This window comes from Bos taurus, chromosome 9 (assembly GCF_002263795.3).
Source record: "Bos taurus isolate L1 Dominette 01449 registration number 42190680 breed Hereford chromosome 9, ARS-UCD2.0, whole genome shotgun sequence".
In the NCBI taxonomy this organism is placed as follows: domain Eukaryota; kingdom Metazoa; phylum Chordata; class Mammalia; order Artiodactyla; family Bovidae; genus Bos; species Bos taurus.
In genome coordinates this window covers 80618117-80633200 of record NC_037336.1, presented here as the reverse complement: position 1 = coordinate 80633200, position 15084 = coordinate 80618117, and the positions used below count along the sequence as shown (strand labels likewise).

General features: G+C 40.2%; 1 protein-coding gene across 3 annotated transcripts in view; it reads right to left on the bottom strand.

Moving 5' to 3' along the window:
- Positions 1–15084, bottom strand: part of AIG1 (androgen induced 1) — a 269595-nt gene that overhangs the window by 144823 nt on the left and 109688 nt on the right. For all 3 annotated transcript variants that reach the window (XM_059889836.1, XM_059889835.1, NM_001076326.1), the window contains 1 exon segment: positions 12957–13058. In XM_059889836.1, coding sequence (XP_059745819.1) covers positions 12957–13058 — 102 coding nt within the window.

Below are 15084 nucleotides of genomic sequence, written 5' to 3'. Positions count from 1 at the left end.
GATTTCCCTTGTGGCTCACCCATCAATAATCTGCCTGCAATGCAGGAGACCCAGGTTCAATCCCTGTATCAGGAAGATATCCTGGAGAAGGGAATGGCTACTCCCTCAACACACCCCCCATCCTTCCCCTCAAGGTCATCAGAGAGCAGCAAGCTGAGCCCCCTGTGTTATACGGAACTTCCTACCAGCCGTCTATTTCACACATGGCAGTGTATATATGTCAATGCTGCTCTCTCAATCTGTCCCACCCTCTCCTTTCCCCACTATGTCTGCAAGTCTGTTCTCTACTTCTGCATCTCTTTTCTTGCCCTGAAAACAGGTTCACCATTTTTCTAGATTCCATATATATGCATTAATAAAGAATATCTTTCCAACTTACTTCACTCTGTATGATAGGCTCTAGATTCATTCACATCACTACAAATGACCAAATTTTGTTCCTCTTCATGGCTGAGTAATATTCCATTACATATATGTACCACACCTTCTTTATCCTCCATCCTGTTTTAGAGGACTTGCATTTGTTTGGCCTACTGTGTGGTAGGCACTGGGGCTCTTTCCTTCCGCTACCATCTTATGAATTCCCACAATAAGTTAAACATTCCCTACTAGTGGAACTCAACAGAGAAATATAGACAGACTGTTGAGCAGAGAATTCTATTCTCACTAGCCTCTTAAATTATGTACACTACACTGTGGCAACACTTTACAGAGAAAGGTCTGCACAGTCAAAGCTGTGTTTTTTCCAGTAGCTGTGTATGGATGTGAGACTTGAACCATAGGGAAGGCTGAGTGCTGAAGAACTGATGCTCTCAAACTGTGGTATTGGAGAAGACGCTTGAGAGTCCCTTTTACTGCAAGGTCAAACCAGTCAATCCTAAAGGAAATCAACTCTGAATATTCACTGGAAGGACTGATGCTAAGCTGAAGCTCCAATACTTTGGCCACCTGATGCGAAGAGCCAACTCATTGGAAAGACCCTGATTCTGAGAAAGACTGAGGGCAGGAGGAGAAGGGAGTGACAGAGGATGAGATGGTTAGATGGCATCACCGAATCAATCACTGACATTTCAACAGACATTTTGAGTCAGTGATGCCATCCAGCCATCTCACATCAGGTGGCAAAACTACTGGAGCTTCAGCTGCAGCATCAGTCCTTCCAATGAATATTCAGAGTTGATAAAAGGAATTGATAAAAGGAATGCTGATAAAAGGAACTTATAAAGATTGATAAAAGGCATGTTTATCAATCTTTTCACCCCACATATATAGATAGTGGCAATGTGAACAGCAGGACTTGGACATATAAGATAATTGGATCCATTACCAGGTCACATGAATTAATGTATTTGATAAGGATGAAAAAGTTTGCATTAAAAGGAAACATTTCCACCAATCAGGGCTAATCTTTGCACTTGGGTTAAAACATACTTTAATTAGATCATTAATTACAAGCTTCTTCTCTGAATATGGATATGGCAGAACAATGGGGGAAAAAATCACTCTTGCTCAGATGAAAAGGAAAATAATTTAAAATGCCAGATATGTTTACCAGTGTCTTGATGAAATATGTTTGTGAGTTATAATGACAATGCATGTTGAAAGACATCTCTTTAACTTGTTGTTGACGCTCCATGGGGAGAGGCTCTGGGGCCAGGAAGTGCCATGGGGTCGGGCAGCTCAGCATTCTACCCCCAGCTAGTCCACTCACCAGTGGTTAGCCTGGACAAGTGGACACCATTTTCAGTAAGTTACTGAGGCTTGCTCTTTCGTTCTGCCACAGGTATGGCAGTTTCATTTAAATACCTGTCTTGACCTTAGGAAATCAACCATCCTTTCCAAGCACAGTTACAATGTGGCTACAATTTACTGCTCTGGCAAATCAATTGCTTTGTTACTGACTTTACTCAGTGTTGTCTCCAAGGCAGCTTCAATGCAATGGCACAGACTTAGGCACTGCAACTCAGAACAAAGATTCCATCATTTTTATTAACTCCCAGTATGTCCGTTCAATGATCCTCAAGTTCTTAGCCCTGTAGCCTCCCCTATCCTATAGTCACACTGCATTTAACAATAATAACTTTAAATCTTAGCTTAAGCACATAGCAGTCAGGTAAGAACGATGTGGAAGTTTTAGTGTAGAGTATACAGTGAAACTGGGCTTCCCTGGTGGCTCAGTGGAAAAGAACCCGCCTGCCGATGCAGGTTTGATCCCTGGGTCGGGAAGATCCCCTGGAAGAGGAAATGGCAACCTACTCGAGTTCCTGCCTGGGAATCCCATGGACAGAGGAGCCTGGCGGGTTACAATCCATGGGGCTGCAAAATGGTGGGACCCGACTTAGGGACTACACAACAACAACAGCAGTGAAACTGCCAAAAAAGTTAATGGAAGCATGGACAACACTAATAAACAAGGACTCACAAGCAAGCACTTGCAACTCATATAAAATTGTCAAAACAAATGTAGACGAGCGGAAGCCTGGTCAGGGAAGACAGTGTGATAAAGGGCTTGTGTACCTCAATAAACATTGGTTACTGAGTGTGCCCTTCACCTCAGAGCCTATGCTAGATTTTGGAGGAGAGGATGAAATTTAAAAGTTGCTGTCCTTTTTGGCCTCATAGCTCATTGGAGGAGTAAACAAGTGAGTGAACAGTAATCACACAACGTGATGAGAGAAACCACAGGTGTAGGAACAAGTGTTACGCGTGCAGTCAGAAGACCCACTCGGATGCCGAGGAGCCTCTGGACCACTTGACTCATAGGTGATGTCTGAGAAGGAAATGTATAAAGAGGGCTGCAGAACCTCAGTTCTTCTAGAAAATTAACAATATGGAGAGAGGTGTGGGGAGGAGACAGTGGGGAGGCAGAGAGATGAACTGAGCTCGATGCCTCCGTTCAGTGATTTGATGATGACGCCCTGATCTAAAGAAGGATGGTGGAGGTGAGAAGGCTGGAGCAGATAGGCAGCTACTTTGAAGGTACGGATGACATGGCTTGCCAACCTAGTGTGGTGGGTGTGGTAGAAAGAGGAATTTTAGATATATCTGGCCATCGTTGAGAAGGCAACGCAAGATGCATTACAAGATTTAGAGGAGGGGTTACATGAGGTTGTTTCAACATATTTATATGGTTTAACATATTTATATGTTTTTCTCAAGGTCGTCATGTCAAATGCAGTGTCATTCCCAATGAGAAGTTGGACCAAGAAGTACAGACTTGGGAACAATCCATGTAGGGCACAGACTGAAGTCATGAGGGACAGTGACATCCTCATGAAAGGGAACATGAGGAGAACAGACAGGACTGCTGTTTTGATCTTAAATAATGGATGAAGGGACTGGGCAGATGGGTACTTAAAAAGAACTGAGTACCTTATGAGAGTTTTTCCTAAGCTAAAGACCCCAGGGTCTTGGTCCACTGTTAAAGTTTCATCACCAGAGATGCTCAAGCAGAGCCTGAATCTGCCAGGATATTGTTCAAGTGATTTAAATATCACATGCAGTATGGACCAGATGATCTTTACAGTCACTTTCCAAGGCTAAGATTCTGGAATTCTGTGCCTCTGTGATAGAAAATGCAGCTTTTTTCCACTTCACTTTCTTTGGCAGCCATCACTGATGCTTGCTGAGGTTGGAGCTTCAATTAAAAGGGAACTGGAAAGGATATAGGGATGGACTTCTGCCAAGGAGTTAGGTCTGTGGCTAATGAATGATCTGTCTGTGGTAGTGAAGAAGGAAGCCAGTTCCTAGGACAATACCTTTCCGCCTGTCTCCACCCCTCCCCCAACTATGAAGCGCTAAGGGCAAATGAATGGGAAACACATGAATGAAGTTTACTTTGAAATATCTATGGATTTAAGGATTAGGGGTAAAAACACTTGAGTAAACCACACGTTGGGTTTTGCTGACCCCAAAATATCTGAATATAATTTATAGACCTTTTGATGAACTCACACTACTGCTGGGCCTGCTCATCTATTAAATGTTGCAAGGAAAAGAGTAGGGTGTAAGCCAAGTAATATTAGCCTTGAACTCTACCCTTGCATGGAAAATCAGTTTTACAAAGGAATTTGTGATGGCAGGAAGTTGCTTTAAAAAGCATTGTCTGACTATTACCCTAGAGAAAAAATAACCAGTACCCAGATAAAATCATCAATATATTGAAGAGCTTTTCAATACATTTGATCCAAGCTATTATTTATCTGGCCTATTGCTCTTAAATGTTCCGAAGACCCATGATGTGTTCTTCAGACATCAATTCTGGCTATTTCAGGCAGGAAGAACAATATATGTACAATCAACAAGACCCTCGGGGGGACAGCAGGCCATGAACATAAGATTTGGCTGCAGTGAAAATGAGTTTGAAAAGTGAAGTGAAATACAAGTTAGGAATAAAGTAAATGGTTTGGAATCATACTCTCTGTCAACAATTATGGAAGGGAAAAGAAAAAGAGCGGGCTAAAAGAGAACAAGAGAAAGCATGGACATAGAATATTGATAAAGTTGATTCATTTATGCAACAAATCAGGCACTGTTCTAGGGGCCTGGGATAAATCAGTCCCTGAAACAAAGATCTCTGCCTTTATGGAAATTACATTCTAGCAGAGAGAGATAGACAATAAGCCATAAATACAACAAATAACAAAGCCATATAATATGTCAAGGACATTTAATGCCATGAGGGGAATAGACAGCAAGGTAAGGGGGTTCCGGGGGGTTGGGGGAAATTGCAATGCCTAATAGGCTGCTCAGAGTAAGTCTTACTGAGAAAGCGAGACTGAGCAAAGATTTGAGGGAGGCAAAGAAGTGAGTCAAGCAGATCTCCAAGGGAGAGCATTCTAAGTCAAGAAGGGTGTCTGGTGTGTTCTATCTGTGTGAACAGAACAGAGGCCAGCTCAGACTACAAACATCTATTGATTCATCGGATGATTACTGGGTACCTATACTATGCCAAGGGCTATGCCAGGTACTGCAGAGAGAAAAATTAATCCTGAAATTCAGAAGCTATGAAGGAGACATGGTATAAAAAGCCATGTGATTTGGCCTTGCCATCGTGCCTTCTTTACCCTAGGGTATTTTTAACCCTCTTTCCCCTCGTCTTCCTCTCTCTCATCTCCTTACTCCATGGCCCCCCTTTCTGTAGCCATCTCTCTTCTCAGTCACAATGGTCCCTCCTTTCTTTTCTCTTCTCCCTATTCTGCCCCTTCCTCATCCTAGCCTCTGTCTCCTCCTTTCCACTTCTTTCTTGCTTCTTTCAGGATTTTTTTTTTTCTTTATCTTTGATTTTCTGTAGTTTAACAATGATACTCCTAGGCATAGCTTTTTTGGCATTTATCCTGCTTAGTGTTCGCTGAGCTTCCTGGATTTGTGGTTTAAGGTCTGAATTTAATTTGAGGGAAATTCTTCGTCATATTTCTTCTGTTTCTTTCTCTTTCTTCTCCTTTTGGTAATCCCATCATGCATCTGTTATACCTTTAGTCATTATCCCACAGTCCTTGGATATCTGTTTTTTCAGTCTTTGTTCTCTTTACTTTTTGGTTTCTGAGGATTCTATTGATACGTCTTCTAGGTCATAGGTTCTTTCCTCAGCTGTGTCTAGTCTACTAATAAGCCCATCAAAAGCATTCTTCATTTCTGTTACAGTGTTTTTATTGCTAGCACTTCTTCTTGGCTCTTTCTGAGGATTTTCACCTCTCAGTTTATACTGCCCATCTGTTCTTGCATGATGCCTACTTTATCCATTAGAATCCTTAGCATATTAATCACAGTTGCTTATTTATTTTAAAATATTTATTCGGCTGTGCTAGGTTTTCGTTGTGGCACCTGGGATCTCCAAGCTTCATTGAAGCATATGGGATCTTTAGTCGGGCATGCGAACTCTTAGTTGTGGCATATGGAATCTTCAAGCTTCATTGCAGCATAGGGGATCTTGAGCTGGGCACGCGAACTCTTAGTTACAGCATGCGGGATATAGTTCCCTGACTAGAGATTGAACCTGGGCCCCCTGCCTTTGCAGTGTAGAATTCACTGGATCACCAGGGAAGACCCATCGTAGTTGTTCTAAATTCTCAGTCTGATGATCCCAATATCCTTACCATGTCTGGCTCTGATCCTTGCTCTGTCTCTAATTGTGCTTGTTGTCTTTTGGTATGCCTTGTGATTTTTTTTTTTTTTCCTGATAGGTGGACATGATGTACTGAATAAAAGGAACTGCTATTAAAGGCCTTTAGTAATATGGTGGTGAGGTGTCAGGGGAGGAGAAATGTTCTACAGCCATATGATTAGGACTATAGAACACTTCAATCTTTCAGTGAGACTGTGCTTCTGGATCATGAACTTCCCAAGTGTTTCTCAGGCTTCCCCCCTCCTTACCGTAGGCAGGACAGAAAGGCTAGAGCCAGCTGGAGTTGGTTATGTCCCTCCTCTCAGGTCAGTTAGGTTCTGATGATACCCCAGCAGGTTGCTGCTGCTGCTGCTAAGTCGTTTCAGTCGTGTCCGACTCTGCATGACCCTATAGACAGCAGCCCACCATGCTCCCCCATCCCTGGGATTCTCCAGGCAAGAACACCGGAGTGGGTTGCCATTTCCTTCTCCAATGCATGAAAGTGAAAAGTGAAAGTGAAGTTGCTCAGTCATGTCTGACTCTTAGCAACCCCATGGACTGCAGCCTACCAGGCTCCTCCGTCCATGGGGTTTTCCAGGCAAGAATACTGGAGTGGTTGCCATTGCCTTCTCCAACCCCAGCAGGTTAGGCTCTGGCTAACTAGTTTCTCTTGAGGTCAGGCTTTGTCAAGAGCTGAGTGTTCCGGTGTCTCTCACAATAGTTCCTTTTCTTTTCCATCTGCTGGAAGCATGAAGGAATGTTTCTCTGAAATTTACTGTGGGAATCTGGTTGAGCTCCTGCAGGTACATCTCAAAATACTGTGGGAACCTCTCTATACCCAGGCTACCCTGGATTTTTTCACTCCCAGGTTATCCTCACTGAGCCTCCAGCACTCTGTCAACTAGAGTTCAGGTTTCCCTCCCATGGTACTGGTTCCTATGGTGGTTTCCACTCAGGAGACTCTGCTCCAGTTTATTTGCTATTCTGATGGTTGGTCTCACTAACCTTGGGGCAGCAGCATGGTCTATGTTCTCCACTCTCACAGGGATCCCAGAAGAGTTGATGATTTCTCAATCTGTTCAGCTTTTTACTTGTTATGATTGAGTTGCAAATCCCAAGTTCCTCATACATGAAACCAGAAAAACCTCTGTCTCTCTACCTTACAAACTTGTTTAAATGTCTCAAATATCATTTAAAAGAATATATTCTTCTCAATTTACAATATTTCTGTTTGAAATGATAAATAATAAAAATAATGATAAAAGCTAAAATTAAATATCTTAAAATCCATTACTGATTTAAAGAGATGGAATAATCAAATCTTCAAGCCAAAATTTAGACTGACAACATCTGATACCCCAAGCCCAGTGGCCTGGCAGAACTAATGATCACAAATGAAATTCACAGTGGAAAAAGCTAAAATCAGTAACATTGGTTATGAAAAAAGCTTACACACAAAAACAGAATTTAGTAATTCTGTACCTCTCCTTGCTCTTAGGGGTCTTTGTTTTCTTTGGGAGGTCCACTGGGAGCCTTAGAAAGAGGTTCCCAAGAAATTTCTAACCTGTGCTTCAGTCTCACTTTTATTTTTGAAAATTTCCAGATATCTTCTAGTTACTTTAGAATATATTGGGAAAATTGAGAAAGGTCTGTTTTTTTTTATACGAAAAAGAAGGTATTCTTTCAATCAACAGCTTATTTTACGAAATATACAATGTCAGCGTGGCAGACTCTATGGGCAATGAAATGCATAATCCTTGTATCCCAGAAATGGAAAATTTCCATAAGCTTTATTATTTACCAAAAAGAAGAACATCAAATCTGAGTTTCTACAACACCAATGATCATCCAAGCAGTATTTAATGCCTTCTCTTCTGGGAAAGACAGATGTACAAGAACTTTAGTAATTACCAAATGTCAAAATAATATTGAAAAGAATAAACATTTGCCTAAATTAAGGTTCTCTTGAGGATCAGTTACATATAACAAGAACGACTGACAAATCAAGCATGAGGAGAGGTGGGACTTATTTTCTGTCTCCTGATAAATTATATAGGGAATGAATAACTCCCGCTGTGATGATAAGAGCATCCAGGTCATGTCTGCTTAAAGATCTGTGGGATAATAATAATATCCTAAACCTTTGCAGTGCTTGACATTCTCAAAGCACTTTATAAACAATCATTAGGTCTTCCATAAGCTAGGAGACTGTCTTATTGTTGCTTTTTCCTATTATAGCATCTCTGAGAGTCTACAATCTTTCTAGAGTTTAAATATTTATTTATTGCTTTTAATGTATATTTACTCCATTGACAATACTTTAAAATTATTCTCAGCAAAAGAGAAAGGTTCACGGTTCTACTTTTGCATCCAAGAAATAAGCCAGAATCGCAACAGTGCTTCTCCTAGGGTAAGTGAATACAACCTACTGGGGACGCTCTGTTGGTCTGGGAAATCGTTTTCTTATTAATAAATACCTTCATCCACTTCAAACATGCCTTTCCCATCCTTTAAAATTGCACGTGTTGTTCTTGTCTCGTAACTACACAGTGCCTACCAGGGTGCTTTGCATGTGGAAAGTTTTCAATAAATGCTAGCTGCTGCTGCTGCTGCTGCTAAGTCGATTCAGTCGTGTCCGACTCTGTGCGACCCCATAGACGGCCTCTCACCAGGCTCCCCCATCCCTGGGGTTCTCCAGGCAAGAACCCTGGAATGTGTTGTCATTTCCTTCTCCAATGCATGAAAGTGAAAAGTGAAAGTGAAGTCGCCCAGTCGAGTCTGACTCTATCAGCCTCCATATGTGGCAGCCATGAAGATCCTACCACAACATTACATTTTGGAAACTCTGATTCATTTGCTGATATCACTTCTGTTTTCTCTTTGTCTGATTATCAGTGGACTGAGAATAAAAGGTGATAGAAAGAAATAATTGTAAACTTGACATTCTTCTAAGTTTCAAAAGCAAATACACAAGCATCTTTTTTATCATCGACACTAAGTGAAGGTCTAATAGGCTGTTTGAATTGCTGGGAATACAAAGGGAAATAGGGTTGCAAGGACAGAAACATTTTTGATTTTGGATACTGAGCTGACTCTATTTGAAAGAGCCATACGTTATATGCTTGTATTTTTCGTTGTAATAAATTAAAATTCTTTGCGTGGTGTGCATGTGTGTGTGCATATACTGCTATTTAAATGGGCCTGGAGACAACCTAGTGTTTGCACAGCAAGGGTATATTACCCTTCCCGTCAGCCATTTCCTCCTCTCTTCTGCAAATAAATTCTAGGATTGCTGAGAGCAAACAGAAAGACAATGGAAAAAAAGAGAGAGAATATTTTCCTTTAGTTCTAATCACGTCTAATTTCTGGCAACTTCAGTGAAAATCAAAATTGAAACCCCTGTGAATTTCAGACCCTGTAAGTGTTCTCTTATGCCTATTTGAATGCTGTAAATTCAAGACTGACTTGATTCTCCTGAAATAGTGCCATGATAGACTTATACACTGCATCTCAGTTCTGTGGTACAGCACTCTGGATCCCTAGAAATGATGTTGAGATCCTTCGAACAATGAATCTGATTCTATATGTAAGAACACAGTACATTCTCTCTTGGAATTCTTGTAACAACCTAAGCAGGCAATAATAGCAAACAGGCCTGGAGGGCTGTAAGCCATTTGCAGAAATATGTGAAAGCTACAAATTAAACTTAGAAAGTATTAAACAAAATATATTCTATCCTTCAACGTTATTAGATATATTTTTATAAAACAAAATTGAAAAATATGGTTGAGTAGTAAAATTTAATAATTACAAATATAAATATTCAGTACAATGCAAATACTCCCAGTTTTATTGTCTTGCTTTTATTTCAGCAAATTTGTGCATGTGTGCTAAGTCACTTCAGTCGCATCCAACTCTCTGTGACCCCATGGACTGTAGCCTGCCATCCTCTGTCCATAGGAGTCTCCAGGCAAGACTACTGGAGTGGGTTGCCACGCCCTTCTTTTTATAATGGAAATTCTCACAAAAGTTGAGCTCTACTGACAGTATTAACAAAAACATCAATTAAAAATAGAATATAATTGTAACTAAAGTGTATATAATTTGAATGTTTTCATCAAAATATGAACATCAAATAAATTTAAAAATTGTAATGAATTATTTTCATATTTTTATAATTAGATATTCAAAAGTAGCTATTAAAATTAAAGGCAAATACAAACTATAATTAATTAAATACAATTTAAACAAAGCTGAAAATGCTGACTTAATTTTTTGATGTTTCATAAATTGTATTATACATTTTTATAATAATCATGAATTAAATTATTCATTATTCCAGTATTTAATGTTCATATTTTAACTGCCAATCCAAAGAATCAGCATCATGTTTTATGTATGTTGTATTTAAAGTTTCATCTATATATATTTAGAGTAATATAAATTGTTTAATATTACAAAATATTCCTTAGCCACCAGATGTAACTTCTCTGTTAGCAATTCTTGAACCATGAATTGGAACAAGAAAAAAAGCCAAGAAATGATCATGACTTTTCTGAGACAAAATTCATTGAGAAGAAATCTACTGAGCTTACGTCAAGAGGATTTGACATGTTCATTAATTTATCTTTTCTCTTTACTAAATATTTGTGTCACTCAAATCCTCCTTGCATTTCTAAGTAGTATTTCCTCCAAGAGTCAGAATTTTAACCCGTTAAGGTGAGTCAAGGGAAAATTAGAAGTGTCCAGCTGAAGTTCTAATAACTGCATACATATTGAACAAACCATTCACTCCAAACATTAAGCAGCACCAGGATCTGCAAAGACTGTGATTTATTCTCTGGCTAGAAGGTATCACTATAGTTTAGGGATGTAGACAACAGGCCAAATTGCCCAGGACTCTATTATACTTCCAAAGCCCTTCCGGTGTCAGAAACTTTCTAAGCTTCAGTTTCTTCTTCTGTAAAAGGGATAACTTCTTGTTCATAGAACCACTATGGAGATTAAATTATATAGCCTGGCACACAGTAGGTTCTCAAAAAATAGTAGCTATTAATATTTACTGGCAAAGAATTGTGGGCACTGGCTGTACTGAATTAGTCGTCAATCTAATGAATATGTACTGGTCCTCCTATATGTCAGGTGGCTGGGCAAAGACTCAGGATTCAAAGGCTACCATTTTGCAGTAACCATATAACATATTTGTGGGGGATACAGACATGTACTATGGAGATATAAAAGTGCCAGGCAAGCACAGCTAATAGCATAGTGAACTTGGCTTGTGAGAGTGGGCAAAGGCTCCATAAAGAAAACAGTATACACGCAACATGAGCACATGAGCAGGAGATTCCCAGTGAAGAATGGGAAGGGCATTGCAGGCAGAGGATTGCAAAGACTTGGGAGTTATGAGAGTATTTCCATATTTAAGAAAAGAGACATGTTAGAGAGAGGAAGAGCAACCATGTCAGGCTCTGGAGATGCTTACATTCAATTGACAAGAAGCTCAAACTGATTAATTTGTTTTTAAATAGACCTGAGGTGCCATGTTAATCCTTCTACAGTGTGGCTCGAATTGGACTCAAGGAAAATTCCAGTTCTCTGAGATGTGCTACTTTTGAGGAGTTGGCTTACAAAAGGTTTGATCAACGCTCGCTCCACAGTACAATAATGTTTGTTCGTTACTACACACCAGTTTTCTTAAAATATACCAAAACTGGCCGGCGGGGGCGGGGGAGGGAAACACTTATTTTGAACCTCAGACACGTGATTTCCAGTTCTTCATTCCCCTATAATTTCTGCCATGGGTTGCCCTTTTCACTAGGAGCACCCAGGGACATATTCTAAAAACTGATGCAACCAAGAAATGTGAGCTTCTTAAGTTAATAAATGAAACAGCACTCAATTCCAGAGCTGGATAGGGAAGACAACACAAAATTCCTCTGCAGAAAATATATCCTCAAATTTTGTCAAGTGATGTGCAAACTGCATGAAGTATTTTATTTGAAACTTGTGAAGGTAATATCAAGTCTAAAGTGTTCAAAACAATTAGACCGTGAAGAAGGAAAAGACGTCACAGCCATAGGCAAAAACCTGGGATGAATGGAACCCAACAAGACACCTCCAATGTCTGTAGCAGCCCTCCCAGGGAAAGTAACAGCCTGCCACTCCTCCAGGGGGAAATTCTCCAAGTACATTAGCTACTTTCAACACAATCTCACTGATGTGATGTGGAGGAGGCATGGGCTTCCCTGATAGCTCAGTTGGTAAAGAATTGCCTGCAGTGTGGGTGACCCTGGTTTGATTCCTGCATTGGGAAGATCCACTGGGGAAGGGATAGGCTACCCACTCCAGTATTCTTGGGCTTCCCTTGTGGCTCAGCTGGTAAAGAATCCACCTGCAATGTGGGAGACCTGGGTTCGAGCCCTGGGTTGGGAAGATCCCCTGGAGAAGGGAAAGGCTACCCACTCCAGTATCCTGGCCTGGAGAATTCCATGGACTATGGGGTATCCATAGTGGTGCAGGTGGGAATCAATCCTCCATCTCCAATAGCGGACAAGCCTTTGAATGGTACGGAAATTAAATCCATCCTGGAATGAGCCAACTGTATTATAACTAACACAACTGACACCTCTCATAAACCATGGATTCAGTTTCTACAGTTTTAATAGTGACTCAGTGTCATGAGAAAACATTTTTTAGATTTACATTCAATTTTCTTCTCTAACTACAGTCTCATTATAATTTCCATTTCACAGCTACTTAGCTAGATTTTATGGACAGCTTGAATTAGAAAACAGCTCTTTAGTAGATTTTTTTTTAAATAAAAAGAAATCATTTGTTTTTGTTCACTTACCATTCCGTGATTCAGCCACCCTGGGATAAAATTATCAAGCAATTTCGGGTAAATCATCTCTCTGTCATAGGCATAAATGATCCAGAACACCGCTACAACGAACTGGAAGGGAAAAGAAATCCTTTTATTTCAAAGGCACCAACTGTCCACAGCATACAATTGGTTGGTTTTCTATTGCTCAAAGAACCCAACAAAACTTTAATTTACAATGAAAGATAAATCAGTAAGCCAGCTAATAACTGGAAAGATCATTCTAACTTCATCCCATTAGTGGTAACTGTTGGGGTTCTTCCTCTCTCCTTGATTTCCCAACTATGTTCTCAGGCACAGGGCTGTTTGTGAGCGAGACAGAGAGATGGTCTGTCTGTCATCTGGAACAGCTCCCTTCCAGGGCTAATTGTGTTGGTTTGATTCCCCTCAAGAGGGTTTAAAAGTTCATTGGTGGTTTTTTGGATCCCATTCCCCATTGTACATTAGAACACATTCAAGAAGCTGTATTTTTCCTTGAACCCATCATGTGGTTTAAATTAATCTTCACATTCTCAAGTTTCTATTTCACCACTAACAGCATTGAAATCACTGCTATAAAATGTCCTAAAGTCAGATTTCCAGCAAATGTATTAATTTATATAGCTTAAAGCAGGGGCTTTAGTGGCACTGAGAAGCAGAGTGTACGGAGAGGAAAGGAAGATTCCTAATTCTCTTGGAATAGCTCATAAATTCATCTTGATGCCAGGGGTTTATTTTGACCCATCAGCAACCTCATCATCAAAAGTGCACTCAATTGATTATTTTACCTTTCCTCAAACTAATGGTGAGAGAAGAAGCTCAGATAAAATAAAGAAACAAACGGCCCAAGGTCTTAACTTTCACCATAGAATTTTTTTTTTTTAAGTGAATGCTTTTGTAAATAGTCTTTAAATGTAGCATAGAAAAGAGAATGAACCATCTCAGAGGGAGGTCTCAAAGTCTCTTCAGAGTTATATCTCAAAATAATAAATACTACAGAATGATAAAATGCAGCATGAATATTAAGTAGGAACAATTTTAACTCATTTCTCATAAGGCATCCATGCCCTGACATTTTATTAATAATATCTATTTTATTGCCACTTTGTATAAAACTCCTGCTGTTTATAGCTCAAGGTTATAAACCAGAAGGGTTCCAAAGTTTATTTCCAAGTACGTCAGTTATCACATGGATAATCTTAGCTTGAAAAAGTTCACCCTTAAAATCCAGGATGTTATGAACATTTACTGTTTCATAAAACACACTGAATGATAATTACAATAGTAATTGTAGATAACACACGTAGTTTAATACCAGATTAAGATAGTTATTTATCTTGCTTTTGGGGCAACTGTGTTTATTCAGTGGATAAATGCACAAAAAGAAAAAAGAAAAAAAAAACATGTATTATTAGCTTAATGCTAATTATCATCAGGAGCTTTCCAAGTACAACAAACAATTTTAGAATTATCCACAATTTGGGTTTGTTCACTCCACCAGTAACTTCATGTGTACTGAATATCAGGGTTCCCTGTCCTCAGATCTGGGTGGGTGCCATGCTTTATAGCTTTGTTACTCAAAGCGTGGCCCCTGGATCAGCAGCACCCATGCCACCTGAGAGCTTTTTAGCAGAATGCCAGGTCCCAGCCTGATAGGTTTTGATCGTGGATTTTGATAAGATCCTGAGGTCACTCCTGTGCACATCAAAGTTTGAGATGTTCTGCTTTGCAAGGGTCTGCTCCAGCCACCTGGAACCTTCCTCTCTCCCCGTGGAGTGAGGCAATCCCAGGTCCACATGGCTGGTCTACCCAGAGCCTGCAAGCCCCTCCTTTGCTAAACCACATCCTGGGAAGCCATGACCCTGGAATTTCCTGCCTGAATAGGCACGAGTATGCCTCAGGGCCTGTGTGGGTCTCTTTCTTGAGTCTGACCCTGGAGGGAAGACTGTGCAATAAATGTGTGTACTCTTGACCAGAGAGATGGTTAGAGGTATTTGTTTCTGTAGGGTGAGAACCAAAGTTTGACAACTGCCCGGGCGATCCATACCATCCGTACAAAACCATTTCAAATCCTGGATGGAGTCATAGGTGGAAACCTCTTTACTTTTGCCACATAAGG